The sequence below is a fragment of the Salvelinus namaycush genome, chromosome 10 (genome assembly GCF_016432855.1).
Source record: "Salvelinus namaycush isolate Seneca chromosome 10, SaNama_1.0, whole genome shotgun sequence".
NCBI lineage: Eukaryota > Metazoa > Chordata > Actinopteri > Salmoniformes > Salmonidae > Salvelinus > Salvelinus namaycush.
The window spans coordinates 7,375,825-7,402,372 of NC_052316.1; the positions used below are offsets into that span (position 1 = coordinate 7,375,825).

Below are 26,548 nucleotides of genomic sequence, written 5' to 3' on the forward strand. Positions count from 1 at the left end.
TGGGGTCAGAACCATGAGCCTCCTAGGTTTTGATTTGAAGTCAATGTACCCAGAGGAGGACAGAAGCTATCTGTAAAAATTGGACATTGTAAAAATTGGAGGGTTCAGAGAGCGAAGCAATGACCCATCATAATTGTACAACATTGAGGAGTCATGAAGTTGATATTGTGTATTATTAGACCATTCACACCCTAGAGAATGAGTAGTACTGGATTTGTGCTACTTTTTCAGCAATTTTGGGAGGTCCACAGATTCTATGGAAGAACAATTAAGACACAATGGTGTTTTTAGTCAGATTACAGTGTGGAAATTCTTACTATAAATGTTTGAAATAATAATGTATCCAATTGATTTACATGTTGACAAATTAGAGAAAGTGTAATATCATATGAGATGTGATTGAGTATGTACGACTGAGATACTGTGTAGGAACCTAAACCACCATAGACTGTGTTTTGGCAGTGCTAATTTGGAGGTTGGACTCATTGCCGGGAAGTAGACCTGTCATTCCGATTTCTTGCCGTGTCCTTGTTAGCTAGCTAGCAATAACCAATGTGTACCATCTGGAAAGATGATTTAAATAGTGCCTAAGCGCGACTTTATAATACATTTGCACTCACCCCTTGTTGGTAACTTAATAGCAATAGCTAGCTATGTTACGAGTTGGAAGAGCAGTGGCCTGGTAAGTGGGGTAATAATATTTCCAAAAGCTCAACCTTTAGCGCCAGCTGGCTAGTTTAGCTAGCTAGGCTATATCCAGCTAGTTACCAATGCTGACCACAATACTAGCTAGACAAGTTAAACAATTATACATAGCTAAACGTTTTCAAACAGCAATAGTTGATGGCAGTGATGTACAACTTCTAATTAAATGACTAACTTAGCTAGGTAACGTTAGTTGGCTAGAGCCGGTAGCGGCTGATTACGAAAATGTTTATATTCCTCTGTTGATGGTCAGGAAGTGGGTTAACTGGCCATTAGCTAGTTAACGTACGTTGTAAAACAAATGGCAATCACTGACAAGCGGCCTGCTCGTAAATAGTTTTCCAGCTAGCTAGCTAACGTTGGATGGGGCGTGTGCTGGCCATCTGCAAAACAAAAGCAAAGGCTGGTAGCCAGTTAACATTAGCCAGTTAACACAGTCAAATAAATGAGCTAGCTACTGTAGTATTTTTAGGTAACCAACGTTACTGTAGTGTATTTAGCCAGACAGGTGTTCAGCTAGCGATCATCATTTTTTCGCTTTCTTTCAATCAACACTGTCATGCCATTGTTCATCATCATGTTGTAATGTACAGTTATAATTAATCTTTCAACTAATCACACCAAACTGATGTCTGCAGAAGGTACAGTGTTGAATTTACTTGTGGGGTCTTAATCCCTGACTCGTTTTCTCTGGCCTGTCAGCATGGCCTGCAAGAACCTGGTCTCCAACAACATGGGGGTGAGGTTCAGGATGCCCTTGCAGAAGCTGCACCCGCTGTCCCGTGCCATCCACCACCGGTACAACGCCAGTGCCAACCCCCAGCGGCCCCCGCACTGTTCGGCAGCCCGCCACTTCACCTCCATGTCCCGACTGCCCATGCGGCCTCCCAAGCCTCCCCCAGGCCACGGCGGCTGGCGCTACCAGCAGCACCGCAACTTCTGGATGCTGCGCTTAGCCTCTAGGCTGCTCAAGCTCCGGTACATCGTGCTGGGCTCGGCAGTGGGAGGCGGGTACACCGCCAAAAAGGTACCTCACATTTGAGGTGGAGAAGAGAGAGTTGAATGTTAATTAAGGGCCAGTATCATAGACACAGATTTTCAATTGAATCTGCTTTGTAGTCCAGGACTAGGCTTAATCTGTGTCTGGGTTACTGTCCCATAATTTTGATAGAGAAGCTGTTTAAAATCTAGATACTGGTTGGCACTCTGACACTAATTGGCTTTACCTGCTTGGTAAGAGCATTGAGAATAACAAACACATAGATAAAGTGGTTTATTACCATTCACACTGGGCATAGGATCAAGTGATATTCAATTTGAATGCTGCTTTTGTAATCCTAATGTATGAGTCCACCTACTGTTCTTAACATCCAGTGAAACCGGGGTTAATTGCTCTACAGTTGACTGCTGCTCTGCAAGGGTGTATATTTATTCAGGTCACGTGACGTGCTAGGCTGCCAGCACAATGAGATGCCCTTACGAGCGTGTTATCTTAAACCCATTTCACTATATGCACCAGGTTAACATATGATTCTGTTGATTCTGTTTAGCTTGTGTAGGCTAGATGTCCAGACTCCCGTCACGCCTCTATTTTTAACCCAGACTCTTTCAAGATAGAAGAAAACATAAGGGACCTTTTAAAGACTTAACCCTTTCATGTCACTTAGAATGGGAAATATGCCCTATTAAATACCATGGCATTGTTGAATACTCGTTTCTGATTGGCTTGAAGGGCATTCTAGAGCGTACATTATTTAAGGGATAGTCTACGAATGCATAGAGCCCCAAGTTAATTAATAATCAACAGAACACAGAGCTCAGAGTTGATTATTCCTTTTATACCATGGTTATAATTGAACACACTTGCTGGTAGAAATGTGTTCAACATCCAGTGAAAAAGCAGCTCAATCAGAACATGTAAGAAGGAACTATACCCATTGAATTCTACCGTGCTGGTATACCGTGTGTTATAGGGCACACTCTAGAATGCCCTTCAAGCCAATCAGAAACGAGTATTCCATTGTATAATTCCCTATAATGCACGGTATAATTCAATGGCTATGAAGTTCATTCTTACATGTTCTATGTTTGAGCTGCTTTTGAAAGCAAAAGCCTATTTTGAAAACATTATTGACATTGTTGAATTACATTTTCATAATAGCAATATAGGACTAATGGTTTGGTTAGCTAAGCTAGCAAGTCTATTTGTTTGGTTACCAGGGCAACTACTGTAGCTACCTAGTAGGGGTGTGCTAATCTCATCGTAATCGTATCGGTTTTATCACATTTGATACTTGTAATCGTATTTACTTGTGATCAGAATACACGGAGGTGCGCTTTAAATGCCGGTAAACATAAACAGTACAAAAAGTATGTATTAATGCACCATCATTCAGATCACAGCTCCGAGCACATCGTTATGTTCCTTCACTCATTTACACGCATTGTTCAAAGTTAAATGACCCCGACAGATGAAAATGTACATGATTTACATACTTAGTCCTATTCAATTATCAACAAAATAGGCTATTCGCCTAATGCATGGCTGGCTGGCTACTACTGCCTGCATTTATTCCAGACACAGGTTTAGATGAAGGTAGTCTACTTCGTTTGTCCCATATATTGTTTCACTTTCAAGAGGAGCAAATCTTTTTTCTCCCGACACTTATGCCTCAACATTTGTACAATCAAAATAAACTATCTACATTTGTAATTTTATTTTCTAATGATCTGTCGCTCTGTAAACGTGCCTGGGCAAGAATAAATATTAATAGCAAGCAAGCATGGCTTGTATCACATCGTCAGCAATTGAATAAAGTTGACAGAAAATAACTAGATTGAGCAACAGTGACTAGCTACAGATTCTGATTCATACATGAATTCATACATTCAATTCATGAATTCATACATTCTCCATATCAGTTATGATACTTGTTTTGTCCGAGTACTCTGCACAGCCCTACTATCTAGTAAACTTGCTGGCTACTTCAGTGAATGTTGAACACGTTTCTAGGTGCAAATGTGTTGAATTTAGGGCTGGCACAATTACTCTATAACCGTGTAACTGATAGTTATGGATGAAAATAAAATAACCTTTAAAGAATTATTATACTTTTTTTTTTGTGGAACGAATAGATGCTTGAAGAAGGGACGGCCGGGCATTCGTTCAGTTGAGTCCGTTTCTGCCGTAACTCTTAACAACGTGATAACTTCCTGCTTTGCTCCTATGCGTAGACTTGCAATGGCCGCCAGTCCACCCATTATGCCACCATTGTCTTGAATGGGGACGCCCCATTCATTCTATTTCTATAGCTGCACATGCATTTATTTTTTTGCTGCTCTTCTAACAGTTATTACGGTGACCGTGGTCTTTTGGTTGGCCAGTTACCATCATCCACAATTCCATGACCATCACAGCCGTAGTTAGGTTGTAGTCGTGGTATAAGCGGGATAATCAACTCTGAAAAGTTCTCTGGAAAAGAATGCAACTCTGTGGAAGTGCCACTCCGCTAGAACACATACCCCTTACTTATTGTCTCTTAGCCCATCCCTTGAAATATTGTTCTTGTTAGTCTTTAATGGAGGTATGTTTTTTTGTCCCATTATCACATATAGAATTGTAAATTGACCATATGCCACTTATGTTCTGTTCTTCCAGACCTATGAGGAGTGGAAGGATATGCTGCCTGATATGAGTGCATACAATTGGGTAATACCTGATTTTGTCTGGGAGCTGAGTGATCATATTGACCTAGGTAGGTGTGTCCCCTGTATGCCATAAAATGCCTCATTAGAAGTCTGTGAACTTGAAACTGTTAAACATCTTGTCATGTTGGTTTATTCCCTGTCAGTCAGTGTAGTGTGTGGTTGTTCAGATGTGAATTGTAATAAAAAAAATAAAAATAAGCATTCATACTGAGCCATTGCTATTTTTCTCTTAAACTGGAATCCTTATTGGTGAAACTGGCACGTCCGTTTGCGATATTCCAACAACGGAGTTGCTGCAAACAACGAACACTGTTTCCCCCCCCCCCCCCCCCCTCTGACATCATTGCACACGTGATAGAACAATATTTCTATGTGCAACGCCCCCCAGCTCTGCTTTGTTAACAAAACAATAACAATGGCCATGGGGCGGACAGTGGCGCTGTTTCCCCTGCTGCGGATTCCATCTTTTAAGGCTGCCTATTTAGTTTGGTTCATTTAAGTCTGACGCAAGGAGCACAACATTGGTTCAAATGGTGAACTCCACTAAACATATCTCATTTTTCTACACACAGATAAACTAACCAAAATTCTGCCTGAGTTAGAGGAGATTGCCAAGCTCCTTCCCGAGTTACCTGACTTTGATAAGATAGGAGAGAACTTCACCTTCCTCAAGAGCATCCTCTCCACCGGTGAGTACACAGTCTTGTCAGATAAAAAAGAAAAGATGGGCATACTGAAGCATAAAATGGCAATGTTGGACAAACCAGTTAATCAACTGTTTTTGCCCAGGATTCAATTTTTTTTTTTTTTCTATAGATCTTAGATGAAGTGGCAAAAGTGCTAAATGTTTTGAGCTTTATGAATCCAGAATAGCTATAGCACCTGCTCCAAGTGGTAGAAAGTCACACTCCACGTCATTGGTAATCTGAATTTGAAGTGGGCTACTTTTGTCAATCCTTGTCTAATCACACCTGCATTGCTACAGTAGGTAATCTACTTTCCAGCAAACAAAAGAGTTAAATGTTTTATTTTCGCTAATTTACGGGTGCCAGTTCCAATCACTTTTCACTTTCCCGCCTCCTACATGGGCTTTTGCATCGTTGATGTTCTTGTGAAGTGCATCTTACACCACAATTGGGCTGCCTTGTGTTGAAATAGTGCAGCTCAATATGCTGCTTTCTGGAAGTGAGGAGAGAGGCGACATACTGTCGGGTGTATTCACTTGGAAGCAAATGGGCTGAAATGGGGAGGGACTTACCTGAATTTGTCCAATAAGAAACTATTGTCTTCATTGCTAAACGTTTTCCCTTGCAGAACATTTTCTGACGGTGTGCACGAATGAATACACCTCGAGAGCTATGGAGCAATTTCCACCCGTCTCTATGATTTGATATTTTTCAAAGCATACTATAATTAAGTATGTACTAACGGCGGTTGTTTTTGTGGGCTAAGTCACAGATTTAGGCATTTGAGTACTAGAATGGACAGGAACCTTCTTATGCTGGGCTAAAGCTCAGCCATTTTGGTCAGGGAGTTGGGCATCGGTGATTTTCCAGTGCTGTGATAAGATATTGTGTAAAGTAATTTATTTTTTATGTGTCCGCACTGTATATTTGTTACCTAGCGAGCCAGACAGTTTTTTTTTTGGAGGAATGATTCCATAACTGTTTCAAATGAACAGCCAACATTCCATTCAAACAATCCAGTCAATCCACAGCCATACACTGGCTGAAATCAGTTGATGTCACAACTTAGACAAGTTGTAAATGCAACGACTACTGCTGTTGTTTTCCAAGAAAACAAAAACAATGGAGACATTTATGGTCCGTTTACAGATATTTTAGAAGCTATTTATACATCAAATTTGTATGAAACCCTTATAGATTGCATTTATAGTTATATGACAATATTTCAGGTAGACAATTGTGTTACACACTTTCTGATATCACATTCCTTTTATTGTCCTGTAAAAAGAGGGATTTGGCCTCTACTGCCATTCATTCCAATTATTAGACTAGTTTGGATTTCTCCCTGACTAATATGGCTGCCATTTTCACCCTATTCTGGAACTTTGATGGTTTATGACATTGCCCCTCTAGCAATTTAATAGGATCTCTGGGCTAAGTATAATTTCCAAAGTAACTGGGTCTAATTTGGGTCAATATTAATAATTTTACAATGTTACTATTGTATGCATGTGATGAGCATAAGTGAACAGTACCAATCCATTGATTTCACACAGTCAAATTAGGTCAATCGATTAGTTATCCTGTATAATGAGTAGTATCACAATTACGTGCCCAGATTGCACAAGTAGTCAACGGCATCGCCTCTGGACTTGCAGGATGCAGCCACAACAACAAGCTCACATTCTGACAGCAGGGCCTTGCCACATGTGTCCAGCAGTGACCCCTTTTTGCTTCAGTCTTTTGATTTTTTTTTTTGTGTGTGTGTTCTTCCTCCCCCCCCACCCCCTCCCCCTCCGCATTCTTCACAGGTGTGAGTGTGGGTAGTGAAGGAGCTTCTGGTCTGCGTCTGTTGTTAGGTGTGTACACCCCACACTCAGCCCCTCCACTCTCTTCCCTGGTGCTGTTTGACTACCCAACGTTGGTGTGTGTGCAGCAGCACCCTTGCAGAAGTGGTTGACAGTGGTTTGGAGCCAAAGACGATGTCACGTGTTCCTGGATTGGCACCTCCTAACTCAACACGATTGGCTTTCCAGACTACCAACTGATTTATCTGTCCAATAGAGCATCACAGTGGAAATGTCATAATACCCTTAACCTAGCAGTTAAACCATACATTTTTCCCATTGGGGATTTTAGAACACTTAAAATAAGCGCTGTGTTTCGTGTAGGCTTACACAGGTGGTATGTTTGGATAACCATGTAAATCTCTCTCGGACAAGGTGACTTTTATTAACATATATTCTGCTGTATTTATTCTCATATTTGAAAATGCTAATTAGCTGTTTAAAAGTTGCACAAGACTGTTCATGGAATTGTCAATTTAAAGAAATGTCTCCAATTTATTCATTACTACATTTAGCTAACATTAGATAGTTAATCCAGAGATTCTTACCTTTGCCTCGATTCGGCAGTCTGGTCCAGATCACGATGGTATTTGTAGTTCTTTGTGATAGCCACGTTAGAAGCTAATAAGCATTTCATATTTTTTGCGGGGCAATACAAGTGAATATATTGATAAAAGTCACCTGTTCCTTGAGAGACTTACACGGTTATCAAAACGTTACCCCAGGGTAAGCCTACATGAAACACAGACATTATTTTAAGTGTTTCTAAAATCACCAATGGGAGGGGGGAATGAACGGTGGAAAAACAATTGGAACCATTTCCCCGTTTGACTGCTAGGTTTTATGGGTATTACGACTCATGCTGTGGTACGCTATGCTGCTGTTTGAGACGCCAATGACAAATGATTAATGGAAGGATTTGTCTTTTGGGTGGCCATAGTACCAGAGTGTGCTTTGATTGACACATAGGCTTTAATTGATGCAGAGGATTTATCCTTACGTCATATTGATGTCAAAAGGGCGCAGAGAAGGATATTTTGTGTACTGTCTCATTGTGTCATTGAATTCCTCTAAAAACACAATTCCTCTGAAAACTGAATTGGACATACTTGGAATGAATTGAATTGGATATGATAATGACGATCTTTATCCTTCTGGTCTACAGTGCTCTTAACAACAGAGACAGTGTGTTTGTTTTGCACAATCTCCTCTTCTCCCTTGTCATGTCGTTTAGTCTGACTGTGGCTTTTGTCTGTTCTGCTTGTGTGTTTCTGTATTTTGACTTTCAAGTTCCTCCTCTCTCCCTGGCTTCACTTGGCTCTTCCCCCCTCCTGTACTTACATTATGGGATCCCTTATCCTTGGCTGAGAGGGCTCTCCTTGTCTGCTGGTAGCTGATGCTTCTCAGATGTTTGGAAGAAGCGCAGTGTCTTTGATGGATGCAAACACCTCGAACCACATCCCTCCCTCTTCTTTGACTTGCTAAAACAATAGGTGTATTCCTTTCATGTCCCAAGTGGTTCCCTATGTAGTGCACTACTTTTGACATGGGCCCATAGGGCTCTTTTCAGAAGTAGGGCACTATATAGGGAAAGGGTTCCATTTGGGACGCAGCCTTGTACGGTATGTGCGAGGCTTGTTATTGACGGGGCTTTCATTGGCTGGACGAGAGATTGTTGTTCCATGACACTCAAGGGCAGTTTTTAAGCAATAAGGCCCGTGGGGGTTTGGTATATGGCCTATACACCACGACTAACGGCTGTTCTAAAGCACGACCCAACACGGAGTGCCTGGATACAGCCCTTAGCCGTGGTGTATTGGCAATATACCACAAACACCCGAGGTTTCTTATTGTAATTATAAACTGGTTACCAAAGTAATTAGAGCAGGACAAATAACTGTTTTGTCATACCCGTGGTATACTGTCTTATATACCACGGCTTTCAGCAAATTCTATTGTGAGCAATATTTTCCAAACATTTGAGATTCTGTCACGTGGGACCGGGTGCTGCTTCTGATCTGGGCCGTAGGTAAAGGCCTATGTAATGTTGGGCATGCCAATACTTTTGACTCATTATTACTTATTACTAATAAACTATTAAAGAGAATGTATTATCGTGTGTGGGTAAACTTATGTTTGTCAAGTGTTATAATTGACTGTTTTGTTGTTGTCTCCTAGCAGAAGCCCCTGGGGACACTCCAGTGAAAGCAGCCACAGAGGCCCCGGTCACCGCCAAACCGGAGGCCAGCGACAAACAGTTCAAGAAGGCAAGTATGCTCTGCACCGCCTTACTGGCTTACCCTCGCTCAGCCTCGCTCCCTGTGACATATAGCTGTGTCTCATTGTAGAAAGAAACTGCTGCTTGTTGAGTTCGCAGTTTGGGGCAATTCCATTTCAGCTCCAGGCAATTTGGGAAATGAAGTGAGATTCAGTTCTTGAGTTGAAAACTACTGGAGGTAAAGGGCAGTATTCAGGTTGTTAACTGAATTTCTGTTTATTTTTACTGGGCTGTGTATGGAATTGACCCCCATTCTGGCTGCCTGTTTATGGATAAGTGTTTTTTCATATTGTATGTTGTTGACCATTGAAAATAGCAGAGATTTGTACTCTGTACGACTGAGGTTCGTATACCAGCTTTTATTTTGTCACATGTACAAAATTATATTTTTTCCTGCTAGGGAATGCAGGTATGTTTTTTTTTTTTTTTTTTTTACCATTTGTGACATGGAGGTGATCATTCAGTCTTCAATCTTACATAGTAATTACATCATGGCTAGACAATCATATGGGCTATATGCACTTATGCTGATATTTGCCCTTGCTTTCCCCCCCCCCCCTCATGCTCCTCTATGTGTTGTTTTTCCAGAAGTCTCATGCTGCATTCAGGAGATGATACTCTTTAGCTTCTGAACAGCACTTTTGTATCTTCCTCTGTTCCATTCCCGTTGTCTTCACATACTGCCCATTTTGTATTGCTCCTCTGCTCCCAAGGGGCTCTTCCGCTGTTGTCCTCGAGTTCAATGGAATAGTCCTGCTTTTTAATGTTTTCACACTGTTCAACCTTAGTGACTTTCATATGTTAAAAAGAGTGACCTATTGTAGATCAATAGGCTGAATATTAGACAATCTATGGCATCCATATACCTCTACCCTGCTTTTAATCGAAAGCAGTGGTCACAACGTGATTTAAAAAAATAAAAAAAACATGATCATAGACCAACTTGGGGACTGTTGGGCTGAAGCTTAGCTCATCTCCCACTGGCCTGCAGCAAGCTTTCTGCTCCATCCTTGACAGATCACTCATTGCTAGCTAGGGTGGCAAAATTTCCCAGGTTTTCCAGAAGTCCTCGTTTGCGGATTCACAGATTTCCTGCTTATTCCCTCCTGATTCCAGCAATATTCCAAATGGGATTTCTGGAAAAGCTGAGAAATGTGCAACCCTATTCCCAGTGCAGCTTGCTTCGCTAATCATCAGGCTGATTTTAGCAGAGAATATCATGTTCAATATAAATACATGTGTTGAATATCAGCCACACTTGAAATAGTTTATCCACTTTCAATAATGTATCCAGTACATCTACACATTTACTTTTTTTCTTCACGGCCTCAATCCATAATTTCTTGAGTGTTCATTTGTCATATCTACGTTGCCTCGTAGAGCATAATCATTCTTTAAGTTGCAGGGTATCAGTTGTGTTTTGGTACGACTAAAAAAGCCATAGTGATGGAAGACTGCTAAGAAACCATTACTCTACAGAATCCTTCCCCGTGTGCCACTGGCTGAGAGACACTGGTTGTGGTATCAGTTGTTTCGTCCGCTTTCAGATCTCCAGACTGGCAAAGTCTGTTCTGGAGACTCTTTGACAGAGAAAGACTGACTTTGTTGGGTACCGATTATGGTGGCAAGATCTAGGAGCTAGACGTCGATTCAGTTTACCCCCAAGCTTTGACAGAATGGTGACCATCGATGATGATGATGATGATTGGCATAGGCTAGGCATAGATCGACATTGGGTTGTCTATCTGTAGGTCAGCCTTGGCCCCAGCTCCAGCTTAGTTGGTTGGTCAGTGGGTTGCTGGACTGACGAGTACATTAGGTTGTGTTGATGGCTGTGTTGCTCCTGCCTCTCTCTCACTGTGACGTCCCTCAGGGTCTGCTCGGCGAGCTCATTCTCATTCAACAGCAGATCCAGCAGGCCGAGGAGGAGGTCCGGCGGGCCGCCGCATCCAAAAACGCACGGCCAAGCCCAGATCCCGCCCCCAGCCCACCCCCACGCCCGCCGCCGCCCCCGCGCCTGATACCCGAGCCAATGCCAACCACCACCCCGAACCCCAGTCCCAGCCCCCCTCAGCAGAAACGCAAGGTGAAGGTCCTACCCCCCCCCCCCCCCCCCCACCACCCAGCCCTCATCTGTAGAAGCCCCCTTCAGAACGTAAACAGTAGAACTGCCCACAAAACCAGGATGGACAAACCCCATGCCGTTTAAATTCACACTAATGGAGATTTGTTGAGTAATTTAATATGGAATGCTGTTTATGAGATTGGTGGATGAAATTCCTATGGTCCTATACCGTTTGGATTTGTCTCATTTAGCAACCCTAGAGCTCCTTCCTAGCTCACTATCCTATGTGATGTGGACAGAAGGCACTGTGGTGCACTTTATTGAATCTCTAGTCATTGTTGATTTAAACCGCAGTCTTTTTATAGCTTTGGCTATATGCTACTAGCAACAAATTGTACTGTGCATTGTTACTTTCTGATCGCTGAATACAATGCAATGATATTTAGCAAATATTTAATTAACAGCATCTTTTGTATCACTTTGCAGATATCTGGTCAGTTTTGAATTCATTCTGGTCTAGCTGCTTGTGTCTTACTAAGTTAGTTTGCATATGCTTTTTAGCCTATATACAGTGCCTTGTAAAAGTGTTCACCCCCCTTGGCGTTTTTGCTATTTTGTGTCATTACAACCTGTAATTTAAATGGATTTTTATTTGGATTTCATGTAATGGACATAAACAAAATAGTCCAAATTGGTGAAGTAAAATGAAGAAAAAAAACTTGTTTCCTAAAAAAGAAATGTAAAGCGGAAAAGTGGTGCGTGCAAATGTATTCACCCCCTGCTATGAAGCCCCTAAATAAGATCTGGTGCAACCAATTACCTTCAGAAGTCACATAATTAGTTAGATTACACACAGGTGGACTTTTTTTAAGTATCACATGATCTCAGTATAGATACGCCTGTTCTAAAAGGCTCCAGAGTCTGCAACACCACTAAGCAAGGGGCACCACCAAGCAAGTGGCACCATGAAGACCAAGGAGCACTCCAAACAGGTCAGGGACAAAGTTGTCTGACAGAGAAATACAGGTCAGGGTTGGGTTATAAAAAAAAATATCAGAAACTTTGGACATCCCATGGAGCACCATTAAATCCAATTTTTTAAAAAATGGAAAGAATATGGCACCACAAGAAACCTGCCAAAGAGAGAGCCGCCCACCAAAACTCACGGACCAGGCAAGGAGGGCGTTAATCAGAGAGGCATCAAAGAGACCAAAGATAACCCTGAAAGACCTGCAAAGCTCCACAGCGGAGATTGGAGTATTTGTCCATAGGACCACTTTAAGCCGTACACTCCACAGAGCTGGGCTTTAAGGAAGAGTGGCTAGAAAAAAGCCATTGCTTAAAGAAAAAAATAAGAAAACACGTTTGGTGTTCGCCAAAAGGCATGTGGGGAGACTCCCCAAACATATGGAAGAAGGTACTTTGGTCAGATTTGACTAAAATGTAGCATTTTGGCCATCAAGGAAAACGCTATGTCTGGTGCAAACGCAACACCTCTCATCACCCCGAAAATGAAGCATGGTGGTGGCAGCATCATGCTGTGGGGATGTTTTATATCGGCAGGGACTGGGAAACTGGTCAGAATTGAAGGAATGATGGATGGTGCTAAATACAGGGAAATTCTTGTGGGAAACCTGTTTGTCTTCCAGAAATTTGAGACTGGGACGGAGGTTCACCTTCCAGCAGGACAATGACCCTAAGCATACATCCAACTTGAAGGAGCTGGAGCAATTTTGCCTTGAAGAATGGGCAAAGATCCCAGTAGCTAGATGTGCCAAGCTTTTAGAGACATACCCCAAAAGACTTGCAGCTGTAATTCCTGCAAAAGGTGGCTCTACAAAGTATTGACTTTGGGGGGGTGAATAGTTATGCACGCTCAAGTTTTTGTTTTTTTGGGGCCGATTTCTTGTTTGTTTGAAAATAAAAAATATATTTTACATCTTCAAAGTGGTAGGCATGTAGTGTAAATCAAAAGATACAAACCCCCTAAAAATCAACTTTAATTCCAGGTTGTAAGGCAACAAAATAGGAAAAATGCCAAGGGGGGTGAATACTTTCACCAGGCACTGTATGCTGCATTGCAGTAGCACACATCTCGCTTTATTCAACCTTCCCAAACATACTACCCTGTCATCCCCCGCAAACTTCCCATTAGTGTGAGCAGACGTTGGAAAACATCATCCATCCACATGGTGTCCCTCAGGGCAGTGTGCTGTGACCGCTATGTTGTGCCACTGGTGGGATGGCATGTCTGATGTCTGGAAATCTCAGAATCACCTGTCACCAGTTCAGTACCGCAGTAACATAGCCTAGGCTCCCTATCTCATGCGAACCGCTGGACTACGGCCAACGGTCCTCCCTTAACACTTCACTAACGTACGGACAACCTACACTGCATGGAGTGGAGGGACACCCCGCTGCATGGTGTGCTGTGCACTTCTGGAATTATCCTAAATGTCAGTTATACGGTGAAATCTATCTAATTGGGTATAGGCCTATATCAGGATGTAGGAATCAGTACTAGATCTTTCTTAGTCCACTAATCAGATGAACTGCTATAGCCTATTACCAAGACATTGCAATTTGCACGTAGTTAGCACAATCACCTTTGCTATAGCCCCTGTCTCTCATCTATCAGTGTGTGTACTGTACTTGTTTGTGTGTGTGTTTAATCTGTTGTCCCTTCTTGCTGTCCCTATCCATCCGCTCACTGGTGCTCTGTCTCCTTCTGTCTCTGCTTTGTGATCTCCACCTCTCAAAAATGCATTGCAGATGTGGAACTCTTTAATCTGGGGGGCTGCTGTAATCATGCTGTAATAATCTTGATGATGATCTCTTGATTGATGATTGGTATAATTCAGACGTCTTTTCCAGGGCCTGATTTTACTTGTGCCTGTGATTTTTGCACTATGATTTACTGTGTTACATGTTAAGACCAAACCAATGACTACAACCTGGACTGGAATCAGTTTTCCCCCTTTTTTCTATTAACTTGGCTTTCCTCCGCTGCGGTGCCCACTGGTCTGTGTAATGTAACGTGCACGTTAGCTGTCTGTGATGATGCTAGTGGTCACAGTGGGTTTGGAGTGGCTCACAGAGGGTGACAGGTTAAATGTCCCAGACATGTGAGAGAGAGAGAGGGTTAATAAACTTGCTCTCTGTCTCCAGTCTTCAGACAAGGAGAAGGTGGACCAGCTTCAAGAGGAACTGCTCCGAACTCAGGTACAGCCAAATATGGTCCATATCCTTCCTTGTTTAATAGACCCCAAGTTTTTATTCCACATAATAAAAATCCGGGTTACTGGTTGCAAAATAGCTGGGAAGAGATTTCCGATGTAACGATTCCATGGCACATTGTGTGTGAACTGATACACAAAACAACGCTTGATTCAACACTTGAAGTTTTTCAGTTTAAATTATTATCTGAAATTCTTGCCACCAACAGAATGTTATATACACTCACCAGACAGTTTATTAGGTTCACCAACCCTTTCGCGAAAATGGAGTCACGTGGCCGTGGCTTGCTAAACAAAGCAGGCAGACAGGCCTCAACGCGTTCAGTTACCGTTCAATTTATTGTAAGAATGGGCGAAACGAGTGACCTGAGCGTCGTATGATCGTCGGTGCCAGGCACGCTGGATCCAGTATCAAATGGATGGGCCGATTTAAAATAAATACATCCGGTCTACTTTGGTAAATGGACTGAATGGTCCATATCTTTCCTTAAATAGACTCCACTTGTAAGGTACCACATTGACCTTGTAAAGTCAGGTTTAGAAAAGTCCAGTTTACTTTGATAAATGGACTGAGTGAAAGAGAGGATTAGTTGTTAAAGCTTGAACGTCTTTCTCTCTTGTACGTAGATGAAGTACCAGCGCATGCTGGAGAGACTGGAGAAGGAGAACAAGGACCTGAGGAAAGTGATGCTGCAGAAAGATGAGAAGGGCATCCACCAGAGGAAGATCAAGGTGTGTGTGAGTCACGCACACCACACACACACTTACACAGTCATGCACATACACACACCAGTGTTCTGCATGGTAGTACAAGTTAATCAAGGCGTTTATTTCTTCAGGAGACAGTGTTTTGAAACTAACTCATTCTCCCATCAGGCATTACCCTAAAGTATTTTTCCATCTGTGTTCCTTCTACAGAAGTCTCTGATTGACATGTACTCTGAGGTCCTGGACATCCTTTCAGACTTTGACTCCAACTACAACACCCAGGACCACCTACCCAGGGTAAAGATAAACCAAAGGGTCATGGCTGTCTGGAAATGCAATCAAATTAGGGAGACATTCTTTTTTTATGTACATGTTTCTTTAGTAGATACCAGAAATATTGGGGCCATACTTGGCAACAGAAGTAACCATTTTAAATTTAAACAGTTTCCTTCGGCTCAAAATGTGTATCAGCCAATTAAATTAAATTGATTTATGACAGAACGCTAAATTGGAGCTGGTCCCATTAAATAAGATGGCACACATTATCCCTATGCTAACCTCACCAGGTGGCAGTGATTATATCCTGGATCAAATTCTTCATCAGCCTATCAAAGATCTTAGACTTTATTTCCACCAACTAATGGAATTTCTTAAAATGGGTCAACCCTGACCACTAGAAGTATATTTTGAAACTTCTAATTCAAGGTTTACTTTTGTTCCTTTGGTCTGTAAGAAAATGTTGTCCATATTGCATTTACATTTTATTAGGATTCCCATTAGCTGACGACATAACGTCAGCTAATCTAATCTTCGTCGGGTCCAACACAGAACTAAAAAGAGATTACAATTTATATTAAGACATTATAAACTAGAGGTCGACCGATTAATCGGTAATCGGCCGATTTCAAGTTCTCATAACGATCGGTAATCGGTGTTTTTGGACGCCGATTATGGCCGATTACATTGCATTCCACGAGGAAACTGCGTGGCAGGCTGACCACCTGATACGCGAGTGCAGCAAGGAGCCAAGGTCAGTTGCTAGCTAGCATTAAACTTATCTTAGAAAAAAACAATCAATCTAAACATAATCGCTAGTTAACTACACATGGTTGATGATATTACTAGTTTAACTCGCTTGTCCTGCGTTGCAAGTAATCAATGCGGTGCCTGTTAATTTATCATCGAATTACAGCCTACTTCGCCAAACGGGTGATGATTTAACAAGCGCATTCCCCAAAAAAGCACTATCGTTGCACCAATGTACCTAACCATAAACATCAATGCCTTTCTTAAAATCAATACACAAGTATATATTTTTTAAACCTGCATATTTAGTTAAAATAAATTAATGTTAGCAGGCAATATAACTAGGGAAATTGTGTCACTTCTCTTGCGTTCTGTGCAAGCAGATTCAGGGTAAATGCAGCATTTTGGGCCGCCTGGCTCGTTGCGAACTGTGTGAAGACCATTTCTTCCTAACAAAGACTGTAATTCATTTGCCAGAATTTTACATAATTATGACATAACATTGAAGGTTGTGCAATGTAACAGCATATTTAGACTTATGGATGCCACCTGTTCGATAAAACACGAAACAGTTCTGTATTTCACTGAAAGAATAAACGTTTTGTTTTCGAAATGATAGTTCCTGAATTTGGCCATATTAATGACCTAAGGCTCGTATTTCTGTGTGTTTTTTATATTATAATTGTGGTAGGCAGCAGCAGGTTCTTAAGCATTCATTCAAACAGCACTTTCCTGCGTGTGCCACCAGCTCTTCGTAATGCTTGAAGCACAGTGCTGTTTATATATATATGTAATATATATATATATATATATATATATATTAATTAAAATCTGCAGATTTAATCGGTGTTGGCTTTTTTTGGTCCTCTAATAATCGATATCGGTATGGGCGTTGAAAAATCATAATCGGTCGAGCACTACAAACATTTAAAGGAAAATTCCACCCAAAAACTCACTTTTGGTATTTGTTTCATTAGTCCGTTGTTTAAATAGTCCCAAAATGTTTTACTGTTAGCAAGTTTTCAAGATATGTAACTTTCAAAATACAGAAATCATCCCCTTATGATGCAAACGCAGAATCATATGATGCAAAAATGTATCATACGCAGATGATTTCTATATTTTGAAAGTATTTGATGCCCTGAATTTGCCTGTCTGGTTTGGTGGTTGTGTTTTGTTGCTAGTATACACTAATTGATTTGAGAAATACTCTAGTTTCTTGAAAAATATATCATTCCTAAAGAAAATCTAAAGACTGGATAGTCATTTGATGCATCCTTGACTAGGCTACTAACATTAGACCACATTTTCAAGCTTTCGCATATATGACAAAATCCCACGTGTGTGTTTCCGTTTCACACACATCCATGTGCGTTTTTGCAAAACAGATAAATGAGGACCTTACAACATTTGAAGTATCCAAAAAATAAAAACCAAAGAGCCTTATGGATTTGTCATGTAGGCTACCATTATCACCATCTCTTCTAGGTGGCACACTGCTAAACGGTGAATGAATGTATGCTATAGCTATGTGCACTTTGTTTAGCTACTGTACGCTAATGCCCATCCTCCTCGAGTCAAATAACTCGTATGTGACAAAGTAGTTGGCAATAAAATGTTGTACGCCTACATTTAGGTGTGCACGTCCGTGTAATATAGCATATGCACTATGATTATTAGGCAATAGCAGTGGGTGTGTGTACTAAATCCGTTCTCGATCTTCAAGCTGTTGGATGCAGGCTACGTCCCTTTTCAACACGCTAACCCCAATAGATGTGAATCTACGTTTCAAACGGAGGGGGAAAACTCGTGTGAGATTTGATCCATTGCTACGATCTGCGACAATTACGTGGACCAGAGAGCAGTCAGTCATATACACGTGATGGTTGCTTTGATGTTCAAAACGTGCTCTCTAGGTTTAGGACGCTCCCATGAACAAGTGTTGGAACACCAGCTACGTGAACAATTTGAATTGGCTGATGCAGAACTTGTTCCAGAATAGTATCACTGCCACTTGGTTAGCATAGTAACGTGTGCCATTTGAGCTGATGGGACCAGCTACAATTTAGCGTTCTGTCACGTGCAAGTAAATCAACAATTTTAATTGGCTGATACGCATTTTGAGCCGGGAGAAACTGTTTAAATTGAAATGGTTGCTTATGTTTGCAAGTATGGCCCCATTATTTCCTCTTGTAAAGGCGTTGTTATGAAATGCTAAGCCTCTACTGTCTGTCACACCCATTTCATCCAACCCTCCACCTCCCCTCCATCGTCCTCCTTCCCTCCCTCCACTGTGCTATACTATAGGTGGTGGTGGTGGGAGACCAGAGTGCAGGGAAGACCAGTGTGTTGGAGATGATCGCCCAGGCTAGGATCTTCCCCCGGGGCTCTGGAGAAATGATGACTCGCTCTCCTGTCAAGGTAGAAGAACTCATTTACTAGACTACCTTAACCTCAAGATCCCTAACTTCCTGTACTGCAGCTATAAAGATATCAAAGATGTGTAAGATCCAACGCTTACTTGGTGTTTGTTATTTTATCTGGGATTTGGTACATCCATTTTGTAATTGATGTATAGCTGTTGATTTTTGAAGAATATAACTTTTAAGTGGCGGAGTGACTGCTTTGTTGTTGTTTTGAATCCCAGATTGCCCCTTTTAAGGCAACCTGTCCAAACCTTGCCTACTGCTGTGGCAATGCCTTGATGGATATCTTCTTAGGCTCTGTAGGTCTACACGGTTCCATATGGGACGTTCTAGTCCTCAGTTTGATTGGTTGAATGAGGCCTGTGTGGTCTGGATGGATGGGCAGCATTACCAGACTACTGTTGTGGTTTTGGCCTGGGGACTTTGAAAGTGGTCAATTACATTTTGCCGCCTGCTGTTCTCTCCCCCTCCACTAGGTGACGCTAAGCGAGGGTCCGCATCACGTAGCCATGTTCAAGGACAGCAGCCGAGAGTTCGACCTGGGCAAAGAGGAGGACGTAAGTTTTATATAGCATACATATGTGCGGGAAGGATGACTGGATTGTAAACAAATCTTAATTCATTCCATTGTTTTCTTGTTTATTCACTCATTCATTCATTAATTATTTGGTCCCTGAAGCTGGCTGCCCTGAGACATGAGATCGAGCTGAGGATGAGGAAGAGTGTCAAGGAGGGACAGACAGTCAGCCCTGAGGTGAGGACAGAGCCTCTATAGCTTTCAGCTTGAAAAATTATACTTCAGTTTGTGCCTAAATGTTGGTTTCCATATGGCAGACGATCTCTCTGAGTGTCAAAGGACCAGGCATCCAGAGGATGGTACTAGTGGACTTACCAGGAGTCATCAGTGTGAGTGTATACACACACACACACCCACAGCTACACACGCACAGAGGTGCATACAGAAACACACTCGCACACACTCTTGTGTACATAAACAGTGACCATACAGTGGTAGGTGCAGTGATTCTAAGGAAATGTGATGCTATGTATTCCTCTCAGACTGTGACAGCGGGCATGGCAGCCGACACCAAGGAGACCATCTTCAGCATCAGCAAGAACTACATGCAGAACCCCAATGCCATCATCCTCTGCATCCAGGGTGAGTCAACACTGGAGTCCCCCTTTCATGATCAAATATGAACAGATCATCCTTGAGCTCCTTTTCTTCCTCCCCTCCCCTCCCCTCTGCTCCTCTGTTCCCTTCTCTCATCTCTCCTCTCTGCTGCCGCCTCTATTCCTTTACCTCACCTTCTCTTCCCGAACCCTCCATCTCTGTTTCTCGTCCTCAGATGGGTCAGTGGATGCGGAGCGCAGCATCGTCACAGACCTGGTCAGTCAAATGGATCCGCAGGGGAAGAGGACCATATTTGTCCTGACCAAAGTAGACCTGGCAGAGAAGAACCTGGCCAGCCCTAACCGGGTGAGATTCGCACACACACGTTCAAAATGTTTGATTTGAAACTTTTTTGTGACGTGAAGCAGAAATGAGTTGGACAAGTCTAGGTAGTCCTGAAACCGAGCATGGACGAAATGCATTTGTGAAGTTCAAATGGTCTGAAAACAATTATAATCCTCTTTAGCCAAAAAGGGGTGCCCTTTCATTAGTTTTAAAAGCTGGATGGTACACTCAAACAGTCAAGAGGTACAGACTGGATGAAATCCAATGACACTTGATTGCATTCGCCCTCGTCTCGGATTTGATGTATCTCTCTCCCTACAGATTCAACAGATTGTTGAAGGGAAACTGTTCCCTATGAAGGCCTTGGGCTATTTTGCTGTGGTGACGGGGAAAGGTAAGATGCATTACAATTAGGGTGGCAAAATTCCAGTAACATGCCACCAGGATATCAGGGAATTTGGGGAAAGTTACCGGAATTTTGCCTCCCTCATGACAATAATGTATATTAGTTGAATCTGGCCTGAGTTAGTCAGGTATTTAATCACTGACATGTGCATCTGTTGTCCCTTCTTCCCAAGGCAGTGCCGGTGAAAGCATCGACTCCATCAAAGACTACGAAGAGGACTTCTTCCAGAACTCTAGACTTCTTAAGTGGGTGTCCTGACTCCCTATTATTGCACATTTGGTTTAGAGAATGAATAGCCGGTAAATTCATTAATTTGGTGAACGGCAATGGTTTTCAATTAGATTTTTGATTTTTTAAAATCTGGCTGAAATGTAACATGTTATCCTGACCTGTGTCCCTCTCTCCTTCAAAGAGATGGCATGCTGAAAGCCCACCAGGTGACCACTAAGAACCTCAGTCTGGCCGTGTCCGACTGCTTCTGGAAGATGGTCAGGGAGTCAGTGGAGCAGCAGGCCGACGCCTTCAAAGGTAACCAGACGGGTTAGGATCCCAAAATACATCTCTATTAGGTTGGACACATGACATTTTTAACAACGCTTTTTTTCCTGATATAAACCAGTTCACTGCATCCGCCGTGGAGCCCAGTTTCATAGTATGACCATATTTCCCAGCTGCTTGCCGTCGTTTTGAAGTAATCACGAAAAAACAGGCCTTATTTTAGGGCATTTTTCACCCTGCCAGCTCCTATTAGTTCTATTGAGCACCGTGGCACCAACTCTCCTTCCGAACGCTCTATTCCCAGCTTATTGTTCTATGTCACAATGCCTGCTTTGCTATTGTTGGCAATGAGACTTGCTCATGTTGTTGGTAGTTAAAATGTAAACAACAACAAAAAAATACTCATGGAACTCTGAGGTCGTCCCATTGTTTCCTGTAGGGGAAATATAGGCATGTCTGTCTATTTTGCCAAATATCTCACAATGTGTATATATAGATTTATTTCAAGTCGGACGCCATTTTAATCATGAGAATCTCCTCTTTCTAATTATGCAAGTCTGTGCAGCAAGCTCGGTTGTCATGAAATGCTAGCCCCAAAATAAGTTTTGCCCTTGCAACGCTGAGCTCCCCTCATTGTTTTCCTATGGAGAGGCATGCCACTCTATTTCACCAAATATCTCACAATGTTTATATTTAGATTTTTTTCAAGTCAGGCACCTTTTTAATCAGGAGAATCTCCTCTTTGTAGTTATGTAAGTCTGGGCAGTGAACTCGGTTGTCATCGATCACTAGACCAGAAATAGAAGTTTTAAATTTTTCTCTACTTTCTCATTACGCAGACATAAGCACAGTTGACACCATCAAGGTGCGGATGTTAACTTTCTACACAAGTTGTTTTTTTCCAGTTTCGTCCGACGAACAGATTGCAGTGGTAAAATAAGGGATACATTTTTTGTGCCATTTTGTCTAAATTGAATTCTAAGCATCACTCCAGTCAAAACAGGCTCTGCGAACGTTCGATTCCATTCATTTGCCATGGGCTCGCGCTAGTGTTCCAGCTTAGCCAATGTTCTTTTGAAGTTTTTCAGCCTTGGGTGAATTTTGACTCGTTCTATTGTCCAGCCTACGTCTATATGAGGCTGGGTCGCCGAAGGCTTAAATGGCCTCCTCCTTTTCCTTCCTGATAGGCCGTCTAGGCATCTACCTCCTAGCCTACATGTGTCACTCTCATTCCACGGAGGGCTGAATGTCTGCGGGTTTTCACTCCTCCCTTGTACTTGATTGATTGAATTAAGGCCAGGCACCACACCCTTATAGGGTATTTTTTTCTCCTTGGTCATATCACAATCAACTTTTACCAGTTGACTGTACACAGAAATATAATACTTTTTTTAATACAATTTTTCTGAAATATTTAATTGACATATGCAAATGAGGCAACATCTCATTATGTGTTTGCATATTGTGCAAATCCATTTTTTCTGAACTGGAAGAAGTCAGCCTACATTTTTCAGTTACATTTTTTTTTTAAGACACTCCAGGACCGGACTTGTACAAAGCAGATTGTGGATAAATATTTTTTTAATCGATCTGGAAAATACTAAATATGTAAAAGGCTTTTTTGGTGCATTTTTCCGAAGAACAGTATCTAGGTTAAAACGTGATTAAACGGTAATCGTGTTTAACATGATTTGTGAATGACTACCTCCTCTCTGTACCCCACACATACCAGTCACTACAAAGATACAGGCATCCTTCCTAACTCAGTTGCCGGAGAGGAAAGAAACCGCTCAGGGATTTCACCATGAGGCCAATGGTGACTTTAAAACAGTTAGAGTTTAATGGCTGTGATAGGACAACACTTAAGATGGATCAAGAACATTATAGTTACTCCACAATACTAACATAATCTACAGAGTGAAAAGGATGCCTGTACAGAATACAAAAATATTGCAAAACATGCATCCTGTTTGCAATATAGCACTAAAGAAAAGCTGCAAAGAAATGAACTGTCCTGAATACAAAGTTTTATGGTTGGCGCAAATCCAACACATCACTGAGTACCGCTCTCCATATTTTCAAGCATGGTGTTGGCTGCATCATGTTATGGTTATGCTTGTCATCGGCAAGGACTAGGGAGTTTTTTTTAGGATAAAAAGAAACAGAGTAGAGCTAAGCACAGGCAAAATCCTAGAGGAAAACCTGGTATTCAACAGACGCTGGGAGACATTTACCTGTCAGCAGGACAACAACCTAAAACACAAGGACAATTATACACTGGCGTTGTCTTACCAAGACGACATTGAATGTTCCTGTGTGGCCTAGTTACAATTTTGACTTAAATCAGCTTGAAAATCTATGGCAAGACATGAAAATGGCCGTCTAGCAATGATCAACAACCAACTTGACAGAGCTTGACATTTCTTTAAAAGAATAATGTGCAAAATTATACAATCCAGGTGTGCAAACCTCTTAGACTTACTCAGAAAGACTCATACCTGTAATCCCTGCCAAAGGTGATTCTAACATGTATTGACTCAGGGGTGTGAATACTTATGTAAATTACATATTTCTGTATTTCATTTTCAATACATTTTCAAAATGTGTATATTGGTGAGGGGGAAAAAATATATTGAATCAATTTTGAGTTCAGGCTGTAAACCAACATTGTGGAAAAAGTCAAGGGGTATGAATACTTTCTGAAGGCACTATTCAATAATTTCATCCAAACTGCTTTGCACAAGAAAGCCTCACCCATCTACTCATTGTCCAAAGTGGTTCAAATGTATTAATGTTAATGACGGTAGTATGATACTCGAAACAAAATATACATTTTCATGATTTAAAAAAAAAAAGTAACTTTTTGATAATACTTTTATTAATGGACCAAAATACAAAAATCTAAAAATTGACAGGTAGATGCAAAAATATAATTTCAGCCTGTGGTGCCTGGCCTTAAAGTCACTGATTAGTTAGGAACTCCCCTCACCTGGTTGTGTAGGTCTTAATTGGACAAGCACTCTGCCATCCATGGAATGAGTTTGACACTCCTGTCCTAGTCTCTTACAGCCATGGCTGACCACCACCACCCACCTTTGTTAGCGAGCGATGCACACTTTTCCTCTCTACTTGCTCCCCCCTCCTGCTCTCAACCACCCTGCCACACTTCTCCCCTCGACTGGCGCTGCTTCCCAGCCGCAATTATCCCAGACAGCCGGTGGTCCTCACTAACAGTAGCAGCAAGGACTAGATTTATTGCCCTGTGGCTGTGGTGTGGCTCTCCTTCCCATTGTGTGGCGTATTGATCTGCTGCACGTCAAAAACCATCCTCACAGGCCCAGTGTCTGGCGCCACTCTGGCCCAATAACCCACCCACTGGCAATTAGCGTCATCTTCATTGTGTAGGGAGAGGAGAGGGACAATGGGTAGTGTGTATGTCGGGGAGTGTGTGTGTGTCAGGGTTTCCGTTCGAAATATTTGGCTCCGGACAACGTGACCGGGAAGATTTAAATTTACCGGACATTTTATCAATTTACCGGACGTCCATATGCATTTAGATCCGAAAGTATACTGAACAAAAATATAAACGCAACATGTAAAGTGTTTTTCCCATTTTTCATTGGCTGAAATAAGATCCCAGAAATTGTCCATATTAAAAAAGAAAAGCTTATTTTTCTAAAATGTTGTGCACAAATTTGCTTACATCCCTGTTAGTGAGCATTTCTCCTTTGCCAAGATAATCCATCCACCTGACAGGTGTGGCATATCAAGAAGCTGATTAACATGTTCATTACATAGGTGCGCTGGGGACAATAAAAGGCCTCTCTAAAATGTGCAGTTTTGTCACACAACACAATGCCACAGATGTCTCAAGTGTTGAGGGAACGTGCAATTGGCATCCTGACTGCAGGAATTGTCCACCAGATCTGTTGCAAGAGAATTGTTTGTTTCTCTGCAATATACCACCTCCAATGTCGTTTTAGAGAATTTGTCAGTATGTCCAACCGTCCTTATAACTACAGACCATGTGTAACTACGTCTGCCCAGGACCTCCACATCTGGCTTCTTCACCTGTGGGATCGTTTGAGGTGGTACTGAATCTTATTTCAGTCTGTATTAAAGCCCTTTTGTGCGGTGAAAAACTCATTCTGATTGGCTGGACCTGGCTCCCCAGTAGGTGGGCCGGGCTCCAACCATGGCTGCGCCCTTGCCCAGTCGTGAAATCCATAGATTAGGGCATAATTAATTTATTTCAATTGACTGACTTCCTTTTATATGAACTGTAACTCAGTAAAATATTTGAAATTGTTTCATGTTGCGTTTATTTTTGTTCAGTATAAATACGGAGCACACAATTTAAAAATACTGAATTTAGCCAGCAAAAATATCTCAACAGAATGAAACAAAACACGTTTTGCATATTTAAAGAACTGGTTTAGATTAATAAATATGCCTACAATAATAATGATATGCAATAATAATAATAATAATCATGGTAAAACAAATGTTTATAAATAAATGTAAATTCCAAAATTGCATCCTAACTGAATAGCACACAGTAGCCTGCGTTTAACTTTTGTTATACTGCAATGAAAAATAAGATCTTCGCAATCAACAGTAGCCTAGGCCAAACTTCTGGTTTTCTGTCGTACCTGATAATTAATTACACCCACCTGGTGTCCCACATCTAAATCCGTCCTTGATTAAGGGGATATTTCTCCTCTGTCCTTTTTCTTCTGTAGCTCAGTTGGTAGAGAATGGCGCTTGCAACACCAGGATAGTGGATTCAATTCCTGGGACCACCCATATGTAAAAAAACGTATGCACATTTGACTGTAAGTCGCTTTGGATAAAAGCATCCGCTATATGCATGGTGTTGGGCTGCCCCATTTAGTCAACTGGTTGATTGTTTGGTCCATAGGCTGTTGGTCGACCAATATTTTAAAAACATTTGTCAAGCAGTGTAAAATATATTGTAAAAAAGGATGGCACATGAGACACCCGTCTGATTCACACCTGTATGAGTGGACTAATCCTTTGCGGAGGCCACGGGTATGGCACACCAGTATCACCAGTTTTACATTTAATTACCATTTCTAACCTACAATGTTTGTTTGGTTACGGTAATTTATTTTCATGCGTTCAACTTATTATTATTGGTCTTACCGTTGTCGTTATAGGAGTGGACACGTTGCTTGCGGCGCGCACAACCTAGGCTACACCGTTTTGGTTTATTTAATTCCTTTTACGAGTTGGCAATTTATTCATTGTTTAATGTTTGGAGCGCTCCTGTCAATCTGGAGTAAGGACACGCACCTGATTACACACAGAAGTAGGCCTAGGCTACCTGGCCTGCACGCAAATGTAGGCTTATACATGTGCCCATTTGGGGATTTGATACTGTTTCTGATTATTAACTCGCCATCACTGTATAGCTTCTCAAAGTCGTTTTTTCTTTGTCTCAAACAGCAAGTGAACAAAGTCTGTTTTTACGTCCATT

General features: G+C 41.7%; 1 protein-coding gene across 10 annotated transcripts in view; it reads left to right on the forward strand.

Annotated features, from left to right (window-relative positions):
- Positions 1–494: 494 nt before the first annotated feature.
- LOC120054619 (dynamin-like 120 kDa protein, mitochondrial) overlaps positions 495–26,548 on the forward strand; it is a 58,111-nt gene continuing 32,057 nt past the window's right edge. Inside the window, exons 1-19 of one of the 10 annotated variants that reach the window (XM_039002098.1) lie at positions 495–682; positions 1,408–1,732; positions 4,364–4,460; positions 4,986–5,102; positions 6,911–6,958; positions 9,125–9,213; positions 11,098–11,310; positions 14,458–14,511; positions 15,153–15,263; positions 15,444–15,530; positions 18,567–18,680; positions 19,162–19,242; positions 19,365–19,439; positions 19,520–19,591; positions 19,745–19,844; positions 20,035–20,165; positions 20,466–20,538; positions 20,723–20,795; positions 20,963–21,078. In XM_039002098.1, the coding sequence (XP_038858026.1) occupies positions 654–682; positions 1,408–1,732; positions 4,364–4,460; positions 4,986–5,102; positions 6,911–6,958; positions 9,125–9,213; positions 11,098–11,310; positions 14,458–14,511; positions 15,153–15,263; positions 15,444–15,530; positions 18,567–18,680; positions 19,162–19,242; positions 19,365–19,439; positions 19,520–19,591; positions 19,745–19,844; positions 20,035–20,165; positions 20,466–20,538; positions 20,723–20,795; positions 20,963–21,078 (2,005 nt within the window). In that variant the 5' untranslated portion in view covers positions 495–653. The remainder of the gene's footprint in view (positions 683–1,407; positions 1,733–4,363; positions 4,461–4,985; positions 5,103–6,910; positions 6,959–9,124; positions 9,214–11,097; positions 11,311–14,457; positions 14,512–15,152; positions 15,264–15,443; positions 15,531–18,566; positions 18,681–19,161; positions 19,243–19,364; positions 19,440–19,519; positions 19,592–19,744; positions 19,845–20,034; positions 20,166–20,465; positions 20,539–20,722; positions 20,796–20,962; positions 21,079–26,548) is intronic. The other 9 variants (XM_039002100.1, XM_039002099.1, XM_039002103.1 and 6 more) reach the window with 9 other exon arrangements.